The 20,067-nt window shown below is 43.3% G+C and overlaps 1 protein-coding gene across 4 annotated transcripts in view; it reads right to left on the bottom strand.

Moving 5' to 3' along the window:
• LOC134966447 (carotenoid-cleaving dioxygenase, mitochondrial-like) overlaps positions 1-20,067 on the bottom strand; it is a 405,306-nt gene that overhangs the window by 113,205 nt on the left and 272,034 nt on the right. For all 4 annotated transcript variants that reach the window (XM_063943198.1, XM_063943200.1, XM_063943197.1 and 1 more), the window contains exons 6-7: positions 19,727-19,855; positions 1,314-1,474 (exon numbers count right to left, since the gene is read on the bottom strand). In XM_063943198.1, coding sequence (XP_063799268.1) covers positions 1,314-1,474; positions 19,727-19,855 — 290 coding nt within the window. The remainder of the gene's footprint in view (positions 1-1,313; positions 1,475-19,726; positions 19,856-20,067) is intronic.

The following is a 20,067-nucleotide window of genomic DNA, read 5'->3' as shown; positions in this document are numbered from 1 at the left end:
ACGGCTGCAAAAAGTAGCTAGCAAGCAATCAACTCGGAATGAGGGCCCATGTGGATGACACAATCAGTGTTTGCACATGTTCAGTGCTCTTTCATGGGTCACTATCTTGTATACTTGACTGTTGTGACTGGTCACCATTCTTTTTTTTATCTATGTCAACATTATCACAGAGGGCCTAATTCTGAGTTGATCACAGCAGGAATTTTGTTAGCAGTTGGGCAAAACCATGGCCCTCATTCCGAGTTGTTCGCTCGTTCTTTTTCTTCGCATCGGTGCGATAAGTCGCAAACTGCGCATGCGCAAAGTTCGCAGTGTGTCTGCGCCAAGTAAATTAGCACAAAAGTTTGGTATTTTACTCACGGCTTAACGAAGATTTTTCATCGTTCTGGTGATCGGAGTGTGATTGACAGGAAGTGGGTGTTTCTGGGCGGAAACTGACCGTTTTATGGGTGTGTGTGAAAAAACGCAGGCGTTTCAGGGAAAAACGCGGGAGTGGCTGGAGAAACGGGGGAGTGTCTGGGCGAACGCTGGGTGTGTTTGTGACGTCAAACCAGGAACGAAACTGACTGAACTGATCGCAGTGGCAGAGTAAGTCTCGAGCTACTCAGAAACTGCAAAGAAATTTCTAATCGCTATTCTATTCGCAATTCTGCTAATCTTTCATTCGCAATTCTGCAAAGCTAAGATTCACTCCCAGTAGGCGTGTGCAATGCTGCTAAAAGCAGCTAGCGAGCGAACAACTCGGAATGAGGGCCCATGTGCACTGCAGGAGGGGCAGATATAACATGTGCAGAGAGAGTTAGATTTGGGTGGGGTGTATTCAAACTGAAATCTAAATTGCAGTGTAAAAATAAAGCAGCCAGTATTTACCCTGCACAGAAACAAAATAAACATGAGTTTTTTTAACTTTTTTGGGTGTCGTTTTTTGCGTAAAGTGACTGGGAACCCCAATTAGTGCACCACGTTCGCTCGCCATGCTTCGGGCATGGTGCCTTCGCTCCGCTACCGCTTCGCTCGGCACAGATTACCGTTCCAATCGTAGTCCACGTGGATCGTAAAGTATGGAAAAGTTCCCCAAAAGAAAAAAAAGTTAAAAAAATAATGTCGACCTTTTCATGTGTCGACCATTTTCATGTGTCGACCATGTGTCCATGACGACCGTGTCAATGTCGACCTATAGTGGTCGACCTAATGACTGTCGACCATAACATGGTCGACCATCTGAACGGATACCAGTAAGACCCATGCTTCAGCCACATCATTCCTGTAAATTATGGCCAATTTCTATCCCTGCCATAAAAAAGCCGCCTTACCTCTCCTGTGTGTTTATTTGCCACATGGAACACTGTGTCAAATATTGGATCCCAACGAAAGGAGTCCAATATAGGCTTCCCTGTTATTTTGCTAGTAATTATTTTCAGCACATTCAATTTTATAGGTTGTTCCATAAACACAATGAAGTTTTCTGTCATCCCTAAAAAAAATAGATAAGCAAAAAGAATGACATGTTTTCATTGTCATAAAACCTTAGGGTGATGTATAGCAATATTATACAGTATCAGGTCAACCAAAGCTGTCATGTGGTAATGCATGGCCTACAATAGTAAACACAGACTTGAGAAAATAACTAACATTGTGCCTAATTCAGCATGAGTTTTAGTTTTGCTAAAAGTAGCAAAACTACAACTCTTTTCGCCAGCACAGGTCAAGGCCACCCCGCATGCAGGGTCCTGCCCTCCATGAACATGCGGGTGCATTGCTATACAGTGATGGGCTTGCAGGATTAGGGTTGTCCCCTGCCTACGGAGCCTAGCTGCGATGGCAGACTGCTACCCGACATCTTTTTAACTGCTGCGGCTGCATGTGATGTCACACAGCCTCAGCAACCCGCCCCAGCAACGGTCCAGACACGCCTCCATTGTCCGGACCACACCCCTTAAATGGAGTGCCGATGCCCACAAAACACGGTGTTGATGACCCGTTCCCACCTCTTCCTGGTCTTAGACTATGTTCTTTAGAAAACGCAGTCTAAGACCATGTGTATACGCACATGCGCTCATGTGCTGAAATCACTCCGTAGCGATTTCAGTAGAACAGCTTCTGATGCTGAATTAGCCCCATAGTTAGCTAACGTGTTAGTTAACACCACTAACACAGAGCCATTTATCTAACAAAACTGTGACTTATTGTCAGGGCTCACGCATTGTTGAGGCATGTCTCTTACCAGGTTTGGAGCTCTCATTTTTTATATTAAGCCTGGAAAAACAAAAGATGGAGGGCCTGATTCTGAAGGGCCCTACACACTTGGCGACGTACACGAGCGATATGAACGATATCGCTCATAAGTGAACGATATATCGTTCATTTCGTTTAGTGTTGAGGCACCAACGATGAACGATGTGCGTTCATCATTGGTTTTCCCTTGTTAAACATAGCAAGCCAGTTTGGACAATGTCGTTAACCGTTGAAACGAACATTGTCCAAATCGGAAACATCGCGAAGTGTGTAGGGTCTATTAGTCTGTTGCAAAGTTAGTGTCGCACGCAGTTGGGAGATGTTTTTTCTTCTGCGTTTGCGTGTAAGTTGCACTGCACATGCATCCAGTGCACACATGCTTGCAGTTGTGAGTTAGATTCATGATCTCAGAAATGTCTTGAAAATGTATTGGGCTTTCCAGGGTGGTAACTGGAAAATGTCTCTTTGGATGGTGGTCCGTCTTATGGGTGTGTCACTGCAAACTCAGACACATGATCTTTCACAATGGAGGCCAGAATCTGATGGGCTGTCTGTACCTATTATGGGGCTGGTGCAAGTCCCATTGGTGTAGCTAATGGTTGTGTCTATAGACATACCAAGTGGTATTTGAAAGACTAAAGACGCTCAAAGTGGGTATAATACAATACAATGTGAATCCTAAGTCATTGGAGTGCTACATGTGGCCTCAGTGATTCACAACAAGAAACCTCACCAGATTTTAAATACAGCAAATACACAACAATGTTGTGACTCAGACAATTGGCGCTAATAGACAAACAGATACTAAAATGTCCCTTTTATGAGGCATTGACAACCACCGCGATGTTCAGAAGAAGTTTTCTTCTTTTATCCTCCAATTTGCAGTGTCAAGTCATGTAAAGGAAAGAGATATACATACAGTATGTGTAGAACAGTTTTTTGTTGTTTGCTATATACATAAGATTGCACCTTTTGTGTGGCAGAGAGGTAGTGTGTGGATATTAGCGTACCCAACTCACACTTTATAATGTATAAACTTGCATATAAAGGTTTCTTTTCCATCTCTAGGATACCACATATTCAGAAAGTATTTGGAGATATAGAGATAGGCATAGCCCACTCACAGAGATCTGAATCTGGTTAAATCACATAAAGGTATCTTTCAGCAATTCAGCAATGCTTTTTGGGGTGAATCCCTCCTTATATCCTCCAGTGACATTTGCAAGATTTATGCAAGGAAAAATAAATAATACATGTGTAGTACAATTTAATTCACTATTTAACATACACAGTGGCACCCTCCATGTAGAAATGAGTGGTAGAGTGAAGATGAAGACGTAAACCCAACTTACACATTGGGATGTATTGTCATGTACATAACGGTTTATTTTCCACCACCATACAAACGCCTCATACTGAACTCCCTCATTGCCCATCACTTGCAGTTTCTCTTCCTAGCTCTGGCACCCGCACCATCACTACTCTCACATCATCCCTACCTACTGAGTTAATCTCACCTCTATGCTACAGGAACCCTGACAATCTCACTCACATCTCTCCCACAAACTCTCTCCCTCTCTCCTGTGTCCTCTGTAATGTTAAATCTGTCTGTAACAAATTGTTCTCCACCCATGACCTTTTCATCTCCAACTCCCTGAATCTCCTATGGTAGAAAGGTTCGCTCCCCCTTGTTAGTGTGGCGCCCGAAACCTGTGACCACCTATGGCTAGGTGTCAATAACGAATACCAGCAATAAAATAATTAAATTTTACTGAAAAATGACATACACAATACACGATAAAAAACATGCGATGATGTGACTAAAACCATAGACAATACTGGCAGGAAAAAGTTATACCGGTGAAGGCAGATGGAGCCACAGGTGTCAAAGAAGCAAGGTATCCCGGGATATACCCTGCTTAGGCTCCAAGAGGTTAATCTCACCAGCCGTGGATGAAAAGTTCTGGATGTCCGTCAATGATGAAGATGAGCACAGCAGGGCAATGCTGACGTGTTTCAGGACTGTCCTGTCCCTTTTTCAAAGCAGATTTGAAATAGCAATAAGTCCTGGAAGTGTGTAGCTCTTTCTCCAAACAACGCGTTTCGGTCCAAAATGGCGACCTTTCTCAAGAATGGATCCATATTTCCACTTCATGCACCAATCACTTTATTGTTGCTTGTCTTTGCACAGAGACCTTATACAATCACTGCATTTGAACCAGGTCTGTGGTGACTAGTTGTGGTATTCACCAGGTAAAGCCCATTGGGTAGTAGCCCTCTAGTAGGGTTGAATATATCAGCTACTCTCCTATGGTGAAAGATTTTATTCATCATTGGATGCACAAGTCACTTTATCTTTTCATTGTTTATGTCATGTTTACATGTGTTGTTTTTAGTAAATATTAAACATTGTTCCCTCTTCATTGATTGAGTCACATGTGTCAGATATGTATTGCTTTTGATCAGGCCATTTAGAAATATTTGGCATGCGATTTATTGCTTCTGAGTAGGACACTCAGAATCATCCATAAGAGACCAAGCGCCAGGGGTACCCCCTACAAACCTTCAGTATTCAAATGCATATATAGTGTCCGCCATTACCACCTTCACTGGCAGGGAATTCCAGATCCTTATTGCCCTAACAGTGAAGAACCCTTTCCTACGTAGCGTATGGAATTTTCTCTCCTCAAGCCTCAGCGAGTGACCTTGCGTCTTATACAGAGTTCTTTTAATAAACAATTCCTCTGATAACTCTTTGTAATTTCCCTTTATATATTTGAAGATATTGATAATGTCTCCTCTTAGACGCCTCTTTTCTAGTGTATACAGTTTCAACCTAGTGAGCCTTTCCTCATACTCCAGTCCCTCTAGCCCTTTAATCAATTTAGTAGCATGCCTTTGAATCCTTTCGAGTTCACAGATATCTTTTTTATAATGTGGTGCCCAAAATTGAACACAATATTCCAGGTGCAGACATACCAATAATTTGTACAGGGACAGGATTACACTCTCGTCCCTTGTCTCAATTCCCCATTTTATGCACGCTAGTACCTTACTTGCCTTCTTTGCTGCACTTTGACATCGTGTACGGTTGTTTAGCCTATTATCAATGAGTACCCCAAAATCTTTTTCCAATACAGTTACCCCTAGATTTTCCCCATTTAATATGTAGGATAACAGAAAAATATTCCCAGCGCCAACCACTAACTGAGGAAGCCGCCGAGAGTGATAGGAGGCGGAGAAACGCGTATGTGACTATCAGCAGCAGTTATACGGATCCTCTCTGTTCTACAAATCCCCTACAAGCCTGTGTAGAAAGGATCAGAGTCTCCGGATAAGGCTCACGGAAAGGAAATTCAGCTACCAGAGCCGGGAGCGGACTGACCTGTTCATTTGTCCACAGACGACAAACGGGGTAAAGTGAATTCATCCATTAAATAGCTACATGGCCATGTAGATAACCTAGCACTAATGGTGCAAATAACTGTTTATCATAATAGAATAAAAGGACTTTAAGATCCTAACAAAACACACTGTGGAAAGGAAAATAATTATCACTGTGAACTGCAACGTATTCCAGTCGAGTCCATCAATTAAGTCCAATTACAAACGGACTGAAGATAATGTTCTAGTGATTATTCAACAGAAACTATTTGAATGTGGACAGTGCCATGCTATTTTAGAGTATTAAGAATTGTCTTTTAAATGTTTAAATAAATGAGATATATTTGTTGCAAAGTATAGGGGAGTAACTAATTTTTCTGCTCTGCAGAGACTGCTTTGATATAAATAGAAAGCTATTAAAATAATACAAAATTGGAGCAGTCACTGGAGATCAGAGGAAGGGGTGAGATACCTATATGTGATATATACGGAGAGGGTGACTGTGAATTTTATTGATATAGAGTTTTTTAATTGAGATATATATATACATATATTTTTGCTTTTTACTATATACTATTAAAAGAATACAAATAAATAAAAGTAATTCTTTATACACATTCTACAGTGTGTCAGCGCTTTCAAAATTTCTTTTTTCTTTACTTTGGTAATATGTAGGATGCAAGTTTGTTTTTGGTCCCGAAGTGCATAACTTTGCATTTTTCTATATTGAATCCCATTTTCCATTTAGACGCCCAGATTTCAAGATTAGATAAGTCGTTCTGTAGAGATTCCACATCTATTTCCGCATTAATTACCTTACACAATTTAGTATCATCTGCAAAGATTGACACTGTGCTTTCCAGCCTATTTCCAGGTCGTTGATAAATATGTTGAACAGTAGTGGCCCAAGTATGGACCCTTGTGGTATTCCGCTGACTACTGGTGCCCAGCTGGAGGACATTCCATTGACCACTACTCGCTGTACCCTGTTATCCAGCCAATTACTTATCCATGTACAAATAGTTTTTCCTAGGCCAAGCTCCTTTAATTTGATGATCAGTCTCCTGTGAGGCACTGTATCGAAGGCTTTTGCAAAATCTAAGTATACCACATCCACTGCTTTTCCTTGGTCAAGATTGTCGCTCACTTCCTCATAGAAGCTAACTAAGTTAGTTTGACATGATCTGTCCCTTACAAACCCATGCTGGTTCTTGCTAATAAACTTAGCGGCATGCAGATACTCTTGTATGCTATCCCTTAAAATTCCCTACAATAATTTCCCCACTATAGATGTCAAACTAACTGGTCTGTAATTTCCTGGATGATTTTTAGATACCTTTTTAAATAATGGCACTACCTCAGCTATACGCCAATCCATAGGTACCATGCCTGATCTAATAGAACTATTGAAAATCAAGTATAGGGGTCTTGCTAGTTGTGACCTAAGCTCCATAAGATCCCTCGGTTGAAGTCCATCAGGTCCAGGTGATTTATTAATCTTAATTTTGCTTAGTCTCTCACGGACTACCTCCTCACTTAAACAAGTATCTAGCCAGGAATCATTGCTTTCACTATCGTTATGCACTACTCCCACCGTCACTTCTTCTCTGGTGAACACAGATGAAAAAAATTTGTTCAGTATTTCCGCTTTTGTTTCGTCATCATTTATCAAAACTCCAAATTCATCTTTTATTGGACCTACGTTCTCCTTTCTGCCCATTCCCCTTCTCTGACCATCACCTGCTCTTTTTTAACTTATTACTCTATGCTTCTCCATTTCTACCTGCCAAGGCTACCATCACTAAGCGTAACATTGAGGCCGTATACACCATTTCTTTATCCTTCCTGTTCAACTCACTTCTCCCTCCTATTATCTCTCTATCCTGTACTAAACAAGCCACTTCCCTATACAATGCCTCCCTTACTTCTGCTCTTGACTCTCTTGCTTCAGCAAACACTATTCACCCTTGCAGATCACACCTCAACCATAGCATTCCAAAATCACCAGATATCTGCAAAAATGTTCCTGTATCGCTGAGGAGGAAATCATGCTCTAAAGCAGACTTCCTTAATTTAAAATTTATGTTCACATACCTACAGTGCTGCCCTTTCCAGCTCTAAACAGTCATACTTGAAGAACTTCATCTCCTCCCAGTCTTTGAGCCCACGGTGTATCTTTACCACCACCAACTCCCTTCTTGGACCACCCCCACCTCGACTCCCTTCCTCACTCTCTGCCCTTGACTTTGCCACCTACTTTACTTCCAAAATTTATGTCATATGTCAGGGCATCACCCTTCCCCATGTATCTCAAAAACTCTGACTTATTTTTCCCCTATATCTGGGTATCAAGTAATGGCCCTCATCCAGTCCTCCCCAACCACCTCCCCAATTAGACCCTATCCCCTTCCACCTCCTCCACTACCTCTCTCCTTCTGCCTGTTCCCATCTTCTCCACCTTCTCAATCTCTCCCTATTATCAGGCACTGTCCCCTCTGCTTTCAAGCATGCCCATCTCACCTATTCTTAAAAAACCATCCCTTTATCCTAACACTGTCTCCAACTACTGATCTATCTCTCTCCTCCCTTTTGCTTCAAAATTCCTCAAGCATATTGTATACAACCACCTTACTGTCTTTGTTTCCTCCCACTCACTACTTGACCCATATCAGTCTGGCTTCTGTTCTCTCCACTCCACTGAAACTGCCCTTACAAAAGTCTGCAATGACCTCCATGCTGCAAAATCTAAGGGCCACTACTCTCTGCTTATTCTTCTTGACCTCTCTTCCGCTTTTGATGACATGGACCACCCTCTCCTCCTGCAAATCCTTCATCCCATTGGTCTGTGTGATACTAGCTATTTCCCTACCTCTCTGTCTCATCTCATGACTCCCCCACAGGAATGATGCAGGAATATTAAATCATCCAAGGATGATGGCACCCTCCAGTATACTTATTCATCCTTCATTTGTCCAATAGGGTTTGCCAGAAGGTGACAACAAGCGCTTCATTATTTATTAGTAGTAATGCACTGATCAATGACTAATCATCACTTATATATAATAGAATTTTGCGTACTATACTCTATAGATAAATTATACTCATCTCACATATTCATTTTTGAATTTATCCCTTTATACAATAGTTTATAGTATACACAGTGAATCTATAAGACTCTGGATGTGCATAAATCAATAATCAAACAAGACGAGAAGAAAAAGTAAGTCCTTGTGGCAGTACAGCAGGGATTATATTCATTGTTAACATAACAAATGTTATTATTAATAATATTATTAAAATCTATATATTAGAGCAATCACTTACAAGGTTTTTGCTTTGTAAGTGATTGCCCCTTTAAAAAAACATCTGAGTTCGGCCAGGCATCCTGCGCGGCCACTGAATTCAGGCGTGATCACATCCGGCCCTTAGATGGGGAAACCAGTTAGCTGCGGGGTCAAGGGGATTTTTCTTCTTGCAGCTTCAGTAGCAGCAAGGAAAGGTCTGTGACAAAAAGCACCCTCTGGGGTATAACACACAGGGAAACCCATTGATTCCACATTTTACGTGGAATCAATGGTTTAGTGTGCATTAACCCATGGTTTACCACATGGGGAAAAAGCCGTTTTATAGAATAGCTCAGGGAGTGAAACTCGAAGCTATTTCCCATTCGGAAAACCAGGTGGCTAATTGGATTAAAAAGGGGGATTTAACTAAAGTTAAATCAGGCGCAAGAAGGGCTGCTGTGCTAATTTTGAGCGGCTGCTACACAAGCAGGACTAGTCAATCCTGCAAATATGGAAACAACGAATAACAAACAAAATAGCAGCGCTACAGTCAACAATTGGAATGTATAATCAACACAACAATGTATATCGCTTTGGAACAAATGGAGATGAATGGACTGAAAAGAAAAGGTACCAAATTATTTAATAGCATGAATAATTAAAAGTGCACAACATTGCGAAGGCAATATTAAAAATACATTTAGAAATTGATAACTAGTAAGATCAATATTCAGATCACCAGGGAGCTACTAGGTGTGTGTCCGTTCCTTAATTAGTGTGGACGTCAGATGAATCAAATCAGAATGAACATTAGGACTGATGGCACAGTCCTGTTGGTGATAGTTACCACAATGATTACCGCTGGAGGGAAGGAGTCCTCTGGATGGCGTCCCTTTGAATGGATGGGATCTTTGGGGTCCTTAGTCCTCACTAGATTGCGGAATCCTCAATGCTGAGTTGGTAATTGGGTGTCACCAATATAGGATGATGGTTCATCTGGTCATCTGTATGAGTAGTCAAAGTCCACTAAAGGTCCAGATGTAGCTCATACAACTTCCAAATGGGCAAGGTGATCTGGAATACTGACGCGTTTCGCTGCAGGACCTGCAGCTTTTTCAAAGGTCCCATGGTTTACCACATGGGGAAAAAGCCGTTTTATAGAATAGCTCAGGGAGTGAAATTCGAAGCTATTTCCCATTCGGAAAACCAGGTGGCTAATTGGATAACCCACTTTTGTAATAGTTTTAAGTGAAATATTTATTGAAAATATAGAGAAATCTAGGTGTGGTAGAAAATAAAATAAAAAAAGAAAGGAAATTAAAAACACATTGACTGCTGTATGCTCCATGTACTAAAATTGGCACCCTGGGGTGCCTTAGGGCACTTGCAGGGGTGCCCTGAGTTGGCCTAGGGGTGTCGTGAAAAAAATTCTGATACAGAGTACATAAACGAATAATCAAAACAGGAAAATAACGATTTACAGTTGAAGACAATAAAGTACAGGATAAATAAACATAGCTACATCAGCAGGTGACAATGAAATAAGTATCAGGGTGGCAGAAAACTGAGGGATTTGGTGCAGTCAAAGATTATTAAAGTAAGAACAGGATAAGCACATAAGGGAAGAGGGCCCTGCTTGTGAGAGCTTACATTCTAAAGGGAAGGGACAGACAGGGGTGACACAGATGGGGTAGACAGGGGGCCTAACTAAGACCTGATCGCACCTCTGGGAATTTTCAGAGGTTTTGCGATTGGATAGTCGCCGCACAGACAGAGAGAAAAAATGCCCTGCGCAAGTCTGCGTACGTAATGAGAAAGCTTTGCAAGCGCCGGTTAGCTGCAAATCCGTTCGCAACTCACTCACCATCGAATGATTTTTCCAGCTGTGCAGTCTATGATGAGCCCAGGACTTACTCCTACAGTGTGATACAAACAGGCTGATCGGGTCGGAGCTGACGTCACAAACCCTCCATGAAAACGCCTGGGAATGCCTGTGTTTTTCCTGACACTCCCAGAAAACGGCCAGTTACCACCCACAAATGTCCGCTTCCTGTCAATCAACCTGTGTTCGCATAGCGATAAAAAAAGAAGCAGGATTATTTTCGCTGTTTGACTGCGCATGCATATGGATTGTAATGCGCAGGCGCATGGCCTGCGCATTACAATCTATATGCATGCGCAGTCATTCGATAACTGGCCGCTCTGCGATTTTGCTCCACAGCGATCAGGTCTGAATTAGGTCAGAGAGCATGGAACAGAGAGTTAGAATGAGATGTTTATACTACGTAACCAGCAATCAAATACAGTGGCTCAGATCTGGTCTGTAATGTTACATGTGCAGTACCATGTTTCAAAATAACATCAAGTTGGCACAATGTTTCAATTTGTTGCAATTAATAGTCTGCAATGTCTTGAGTTGGTATTCTAGATGATTTCTATTAGTTCCAAAAGAAAGTTTCTTACTAGTAAATATCTTTCTATGCAGACTATTGTAAAACTATAGAACTTTGTTTATGGATTATTTTACAGACTGTTTATAACTCTATTTACTTGTGCGAAGATTATTCTGCACATATAGTGCATCCAGAAAGTATTTACAGCGCTTCACTTTTTCCATATTTTGTTACATTACAGCCTTATTCCAAAATGGAATGAATTCATTTTTGTCCTCAAATTCTACACACAATACCCCATAATGACAACATGAAAAAAGTTTTTTTGAGAATTGTGCACATTTAAAAAAAAAAAAAAAACGGAGAAATCACATGTACATAAGTAGTCACAGCCTTTGCCATAAAGCTCAAAATTGAGCTCAGGTGCATCCTGTTTCCACTGATCATCCTTGAGACGTTCCTACAGCTTAATTGGAGTCCACTTGTGGTAAATTCAGATGATTAGACATGATTTGGAAAGGCACACACCAGTCTATATAAGATCCCACACTTGACAGTGCATGTCTGAGCACAAACCAAGCATGAAGTCAAAGGAATTGTCTGTAGACTTCCGAGACATGATTGTCTCGAGGCACAAATCTGGGGAAGGGTACAGAAAAATATCTGCTGCATTGAAGGTCCCAATGAGCACAGTGGCCTCCATCATCCATAAATGGAAGAAGTTCAGAACCACCAGGACTCTTACTAGAGCTGGCCGGCCGTCTAAACTAAGCGATCGGGGGAGAAGGGCCCTAGTCAGGGAGGTGACCATGAACCCGATGGTCACTCTGTCAGACCTACAGCATTTCTCTGTGGAGAGAGGAGAACCTTCCAGAAGGACAACCATCTCTTCAGCAATCCACCAATAAGGCCTGTATGGTAGAGTGGTCAGACGGAAGCCACTCCTTAGTTAAAAGCACATGTCAGCCCATCTGGAGTTTGCCAAAATGCACCTGAAGGACTCTCAGACCATGAGAAACAAAATTCTCTGGTCTGATGGGACATAGATTGAACTCTTTGGCATGAATGCCAGACGTCATGTTTGGAGGAAACCAGGCACCGCTCATCACCAGGCCAATACCATCCCCACAGTGAAGCATGGTGGTGGCAGCATCATGCTGTGGGGATGTTTTTCAGTGGCAGGAACTGGGAGGCTAGTCAGGATAAAAAGAAAGTTGAATGCAGCAATGTACAGAGACATCCTGGATGAAAACCTGCTCCAGAGCGCTCTTGACATTAGACTGGGGCGATGATTCATCTTTCAGCTGGACAACGACTTTAAGTACACAGCCAAGATATCAAAGGAGTGGCTTCAGGACAACTCTGTGAATGTCCTTGAGTGGCCCAGCCAGAGTCCAGACTTGAATCCGATTGAACATCTCTGGAGAGACCTGAAAATGGCTGTGCACCGACGTTTCCCATCCAATCTGATGGAGCTTGAGAGGTGCTGCAAAGAGGAATGGGCGAAACTGCCCAAAGATAGGTGTGCGAAGCTTGTGGCATCATATTAAAAAAGACTTGAGGCTGTAATTGCCGCCAAAGGTGCATCAACAATGTATTGAGCATAGGCTGTGAATAGTTATGTAAATGTGATTTCTTAGTTTTTTATTTGTATAAAATTTGCAAAAATCTCAGAAAAACTTTTTTCACATTGTCATTATGGGGTATTGTGTTTAGAATTTTGAGGGAAAAATGTATTTATTCCATTTTGGAATAAGGCTGTAACATAACAAAATGTGAAATGAGTGAAGTGCTGTGAATACTTTCCGGATGCACTGTATACTGGTGAATATTAATGTATACAAGTAATGTGAATGCATACCCCTTCCTGGCGCAAATAAACCTAGCTGCCCATTGTTTGTCTAACCCAAGCGCTGAGGGTTTTTAACCACCATTTACATTGTCTGATTTATTTATACAAGGCTCCGTTTACTATAAATTAGTTATGAGCCATTAAAAAGGAACCATAATCTGAGGTTTTTATGTTAGACTCCCACAAGTTATATATCATATGACAAAAATTATAGTGGTACTGATAGTACTTAATATTTACAGTATCTGCTGACAATACCTTAAGATATACAGGTAATAACTAGTGTAATAACATATAAGAATATTTTCGCTTTCTGTGTTCTGGTTCCCCTGAATGTGAAAACTCTTTTATCACTGCCAAATATTTCTCACAATCCTTGTTGTTTAGTGAGTTCTTTATAAACATTACAATAGTTGAACCTGAATGAGGGCCTATACCCGCACATATCATGCAGATATAACGCTTCCTGCTTCGCCTCTTTACTGAGGTGAAGCAGGAAGTACTAGTGACGAGATGTATTCAGCTTTCACTACCCCCTCCAGCGATCCCCGTCAGAACTCCCACAGTGCATCAGCCTAGTGCTACTGCTAGACACAGTGTATCTCCTCCTCGCCGGATCACTGGACATGCACAAGATTTCACACAGCCGGCAGCCACCACAGCTAGGGACAGCCCTGTCCCTGACTGTGACGTATGGGCAACAACAATTACAGCTGTCGAAATTGATAGCTGCAGTTGATGTATTGGCATTTCTATAATGGGTGCAATGTGTGCGGTGCACACATTGCATCCATTTAAATACTTACCTTACCGGAGTCCAGCAGCGGAACCAACGTCCGCGGCGGAAATCACCGCCAAAATTGCCGCTGTGCATGCGCTGTAGCCAAATTGGTCTTTGGATCATGGCGGGCGCCATGTTTCCAGAGACCTGCGCATGCTCAGTAGACTCCGGCACATTGCTGGAGTCTACAGCGCCGATCAGAGGAGGGGGCCCACCCGGAGGTGCACACGGGCCCCCTCCTCTGTAGAAACGCCCCTGAGTTGATGGAATGGTAAGCGCCACTGGCCGTTCATACACTGCCCCCGCACACTCGTGCACTATCTTGTAGATAGCAGCGGCAATAATGACAGGGGCACATTTAACACACATCTCCTCCTTTATACAGTACATGGGGAAGAAGTGGTATCTGCTTGCATAACGGCGCTGATACCGCTTCTCCCCATAACGCCCATTAATACATCTACACATAGAGTAATGCTTCCGTGTTTCTCTTAAGCTTCTTGAAGACTACTAAACTGTTTGTTACCTGATGCCAGAATATTAACCAGGATCCTCCAATCACTGATCATTCGATCAGATGACATCTGTACTGACAGCAATGTTGATGTCGGTATATTGACATGCAGTTTATTTCATTCATTGATTTTACCTGGAGTCATAGGTGTCCCCTTTCTGGCTACTCAACCTCCTTCCTCCCCACAGCCCTTCTCCACCTGCCTCCAGGGCCCTCCTGCCCCCTGCACCAAGCTCCAGCCTCTACAATGTGTGGCTAGTCACTGTGCAACCAGCCCTGAGCCTCTCACCTGACACTTCATATGTTCCTCCCCTCTTCCCCTTCAGCTCTCCCTTTGTCATTTTCCACCACCCTTACTCGCTGCAACCCCAAACAGGAGCAATAAGCAATTATTTAAAACTCAATAAATAGTATATAGTCCTTTTATTGTTGTCTAATACACTATTATCTGTTTTCCCTATAGTGTCTTTTATGCTGTTTTTAACATAAATGTGTGCATATCATATGTCAGTGTGTGTGGATAGATGGAACGATAGATAGATAGATAGATAGATAGATAGATAGATAGATAGATAGATAGATAGATAGATAGATAGATAGTCGAAATACTGATGCCGGAATCCTGACCCACCAGCTTCCAGAATCGATGGATCTAGTGTTCCTTGATAGTGAGGTTGCACTGTATCTGTACCCGGTTGTATAATTTTAAAGTTTTACACTTACTTACAATTTATCTTTAATATGTTAATAGCATCTACACAAAGATTACACATGGCCGAGATGTATCATTTTCACAACAGCTGAGGATTTTTTGTGTTTACAAAACAGGGCCAGAGCGCGCCGTAGGCTCCATTATTCAAATGACGCTGCACAGTAGCGCCACTTACACACGTAATGTGTGTAAGTGGCGCTACTGTGCAGCTAGAGCCCCTTTTATACATTACACCAGGTAGAGCCCCTGTCACACATTATGCAAGGTACAGCCCCATTTTACACATTACTCCAGGTAGAGCCTCTATCACATGTAGAGTCCCTTTTTACACAACAAGGCAGGTAGAGTCCCCTTTTACACATTAACCAGATACAGTCCCCTTTTACACATTACAGCAGGTACAGTCCCCTTTTACACATTACGGCAGCAGAGTCCCCCTTTTCACACATTACGGCAGGCAGAGTCCCCTTTTAACACATTATGGCAGCAGAGTTCCCCTTTTTACACATTAGGCAGGCAGAGTTCCCCTTTTACACATTATGGTGGCAGAGTTCCACTTTTACACATTACGGCAGCAAAGTCCTCCTTTTTGCACATTATGGCAGGCAGAGTCCCCTTTTTACACATAACACCAGACATTGTCCTCCTTTTTTATACATTAGGCTGGCAGAGTCCCATTTTTACACATTGTGGCAGCAGAGTTCCCCTTTTAACACATTATGCAACAGAGTTCCCTTTTTACATATTACAGCAGGCAGAGTCCCTCTTTTACACATTATGGTGGCAGAGTTACACTTTTACACATTACGGCAGCAGAGTCCTCCAACTTCACTTGCCCTTCCTGTGCTGCATAATAGTGTCTTATAGCCTCCTACGGGCTTTGTAAAGCAACATAGGTGCTACCACACCACCCAACATAGCTCCATGGAGGCAGTCCGGCTCAGGTGTAGTGATTGCTGATCGGAATAGGTAAGTCACAGTGTTCCTGCTGGCTGCTGTTGATAACTTATGCAGTGTTAGCCAGTGTATGTAGTGCCACCGGGGAGTATATGTATATGCACAGGGTGTGTATATATTTACTGTATGTTGGGTGTAAGTATAGATGTGTCTTTTTGTGTCTTTGTAGCAATCTCTCACGTGATGCATACGCGGGAATACCACAAGATGCTATGCTGCAAATGCCCGCTGACGTAGCTTTCCAGTAGAAAGCTAATGACAGCAAAAGCAAGCGTCTATGTGTGGCCTGCAGACTGCAGTGCCACAATTGCCTTGCAGCTGAGTATGTGCATGGAGCACCCAGTCTGAGCCCATGTGAGTAGGGTAAGAGGCAAGCAGGCTCTGGCCCACTGAGGGTAGGGCAAAGCTGAGTAGGAGACGTAGGACTTGGGAGGAGGGCTGGAGACACCAATCTGCCCAGATCCTGGATAGAAGATGCCAGGGTAGTGAAGGTAACAGCTCCAGTTTTGTTAGAGCGCAGATATACAGAGAGGGGGAACCAGGAGCAGCAGCCAGGAATCATCTGTATGCTGCTGATTAGCGAGAGCTGCTGTCCAGGCAGATGATGGTGGAAGTTTGGTAGCAGGGGCGGCAGGTCTTTGGCTGTTGAATTGTGACTACATGCACATGTGCAGGGGTGGATTGGGAACTGAAAGTGGCCCTGGAAAAATTTGTAGAAGTGGCCTCACAGGGGCAGCACCAGAGGTGTACCATATAACCATGGCGGCAGCACCACCCCTCACATGTCAACAAACAAAACAGGTCTCTGAGGCGGGTCTGGGACTCCAGGTCGACAACAAAAAGGTCGACACACCTTAGGTCAACGCCAATTGGTCGGCACACATTAGGTCGACGTGGACAAAAGGTCGACGTGGACAAAAGGTCGACATGAACAAGGTCGACATGGAAAAAGGTCGACATGAGTTTTTTATGTTTTTTGGTGTTGTTTTCTTCGTAGAGTGACCGGGAACCCCAATTAGTGCACCGCGTTCCCTCGTATGGCTCGCTTCGCTCGCCATGCTTTGGGCATGCTGCCTTCGCTCCGCTCCGCTTCGCTCGGCACAGATTACCGTTCCAATCGTAGTCCACATGGATCGTTAAGTATGAAAAGGTTCCAAAAAAGAAAAAAATCATAAAAAAAATAATGTCGACCTTTTTCAATGTTGACCGTGTCCATATCGACATTTTGTCCATGTCGACCTAAGGTCTGTCGACCAATTGGCGTCGACCTAAGGTGTGTCAACCTTTTTGTTGTCGACCTGGAGTCCGGATACCCTCTGAGGCACATCAGCCCACCTGGAATCTTCCCTATGAGCCCTATGGCCAATCAACCCCTGCACATGTGCCATGCATGTAAACATGATAACTTACTCTGTGTGTGTGTGTGTGTGTGTGTGTGTGTGTGTGTGTGTGTGTGTGTGTGTGTGTGTGTAATAACTTGTATTTGATTTTCTTTGGTGCTTTTGAAGTGCATATTGGCCCTCATTCCGAGTTGTTCGCTTGCAAGGCGATTTTAGCAGAGTTACACACGCTAAGCCGCCGCCTACTGGGAGTGAATCTTAGCTTCTTAAAATTGCGAACGATGTATTCGCAATATTGCGATTACAAACTACTTAGCAGTTTCTGAGTAGCTTCAACCTTACTCGGCATCTGCGATCAGTTCAGTGCTTGTCGTTCCTGGTTTGACGTCACAAACACACCCAGCGTTCGCCCAGACACTCCCCCGTTTCTCCAGCCACTCCCGCGTTTTTTCCGGAAACGGTAGCGTTTTTATCCACACGCCCATAAAACGCCGTGTTTCCGCCCAGTAACACCCATTTCCTGTCAATCACATTACGATCGCCGGAGCGAAGAAAAAGCCGTGAGTAAAATTACTTTCTTCATAGCAAAATTACTTGGCGCAGTCGCAGTGCGAACATTGCGCATGCGTACTAAGCAGAAAAACGCTGCGATGCGAAGAAAAATACAGAGCGAACGACTCGGAATGAGGGCCATTGATGTGTTTAAGTTAGTTACAGAATGCAATGGGGTACAGTCAATTAGCATCACGAGGATGTGTCTGGAGCTATTCAATTGCCCGTGTGGTATGCACATGTTAACTAGTGCGTTGGGGTTAGTTGAGGTGTTACTGCATGTGGTAACACCATTGCACCCAGCACTTAATCCAGGAGATGCATTTTACCATGACTAAGCCCATGGCAATAGTTGCGGTAAAGTGCTGGGTGTGATTCAGTCAATTGAATAGCTATGGGCATTTAACCCAGGAGCTACGTCTACACCATGCTAATTTAATTCCCCCCAGCTTGCATTTATGTATGCTATTCTATATAGCTATTATATATATTGTATTACCATATTGTAAAGGTAATGTTTAATAAAAAGTGTCACAAATTATGTTGTATAAAAATATACTAGCCTAGCAGTTGTCCCCAGCTCTTACTCCATCTCCCTCTTCCCATGTTATCTCTTCCCCATGAATCTCTCCTTCCCCCGCGGGTTGGGGGGGGGGGGGGGGGGCAGGCTGAAGTTTTGCCTAGGGTGTCAAGAAACCTTGCACTGGCCCTGTCCACAAGCCTGTGTTAATCAGTTGTTGTGGTGGTCACACTGTCATCAGGTGGATGCACATAGGCATCAAATGCGCTCAGGGTGCAGTTGGTCATCTGGTGACTAATACTTGCCTCAATCGCTCAGTAAGTGTGAGGATAACGTGTGGGCGGGGCAGTGTGGCTTAGTGGGATGCACATTCTATTTATTAAACTGATAGGGAGGAACATTATGTTGAAAAACTAAACCGAGCACATATGCTTACTATTCTACTGAAGGGGGTGCATAATATTATAAAAGGGGCACAGAATATTATTCGACAACTATGATGTGTCTTTTGAGAGGTGGCCATAACCCAACAGTTTATGTCAATACTTACCCAATGGCTGGTCACACCCCTGCGGCCCCCTGCCATTATATTCCCCAGGTGGGCCCATTATGCCCCAGCCGAACATTGCTTGTAACCAATATTCTATCAGATGAATGCATTGATTTATATGCTACTGTATATAATCAGATTTTATGAAGCTTTTACTGTAAGTAAAGCACCTTACCCCCGTATCAGTAGTCACACACCTGACATGCTGGTCACAACTGCTGCAGTGGTAACAATAGGCCCTTCATAAATTTCATCTCCAGGCCCATGTGGACCTTAATCTGGAACTGAGCACAGTGCATTGTGGGTGGGTTGGGGGCGGGCTGGGAGAGAAGTCATCTCTCCCAGCACACAGGTGGGGAGGGGAGCGGAGGAGGAGCTGCAGCGCTGCCCGGCTACCTATGTGAGAAGAGGTAGCTGGGCAATGCTGCCGAGCGGTGACGGCAGGTGGATGCAGACCCCACAGTGAAGTGGTGGCGAAGCAGCCAGGCGGGTGTTGCCAGTGGTCCTGCGCCCACAGTGAATCTGCGCTGTGTTCCAGGCACCACTGGTACACACCTAATTACGGCCCTGGCATGATGCATACTGTGTATTTATAGCCACTGTAGTCATTAAGCCTTAATGTACAATAATATTACATAAGAAAGGCACTTACCAAAACTATGGTAGTAAGATGGGTTCCATTTGTCCTTTGCTGGTATGGAGCAGATTACTTGTGCACCGTGCAGTGTGCCTTCATCCTCTGATTCCTGTACAGGCACCTTAATAATGTTGTAAAATGTGCCTATAAATATGAGCATAATGAAATAAGAATGTTGCCATATGTATACTTGTGCACAACCTACTTAATTTCCATGATAATAACCAAGCATTATAGCTGACCATTACTTAAGGTGCATACACACTGGGTGTTCTTGCCCATCGTGTATGCACAGCGATGATCGCTGACATCGCTGGGCTGAAAATCACTCAGTGCATACACACTGAGCTATTTTC

This window comes from Pseudophryne corroboree, chromosome 10 (assembly GCF_028390025.1).
Source record: "Pseudophryne corroboree isolate aPseCor3 chromosome 10, aPseCor3.hap2, whole genome shotgun sequence".
Lineage (NCBI taxonomy): Eukaryota > Metazoa > Chordata > Amphibia > Anura > Myobatrachidae > Pseudophryne > Pseudophryne corroboree.
The sequence above is the reverse complement of the archived record's forward strand: the minus strand, read 5'-3'. Positions and strand labels throughout refer to the sequence as shown.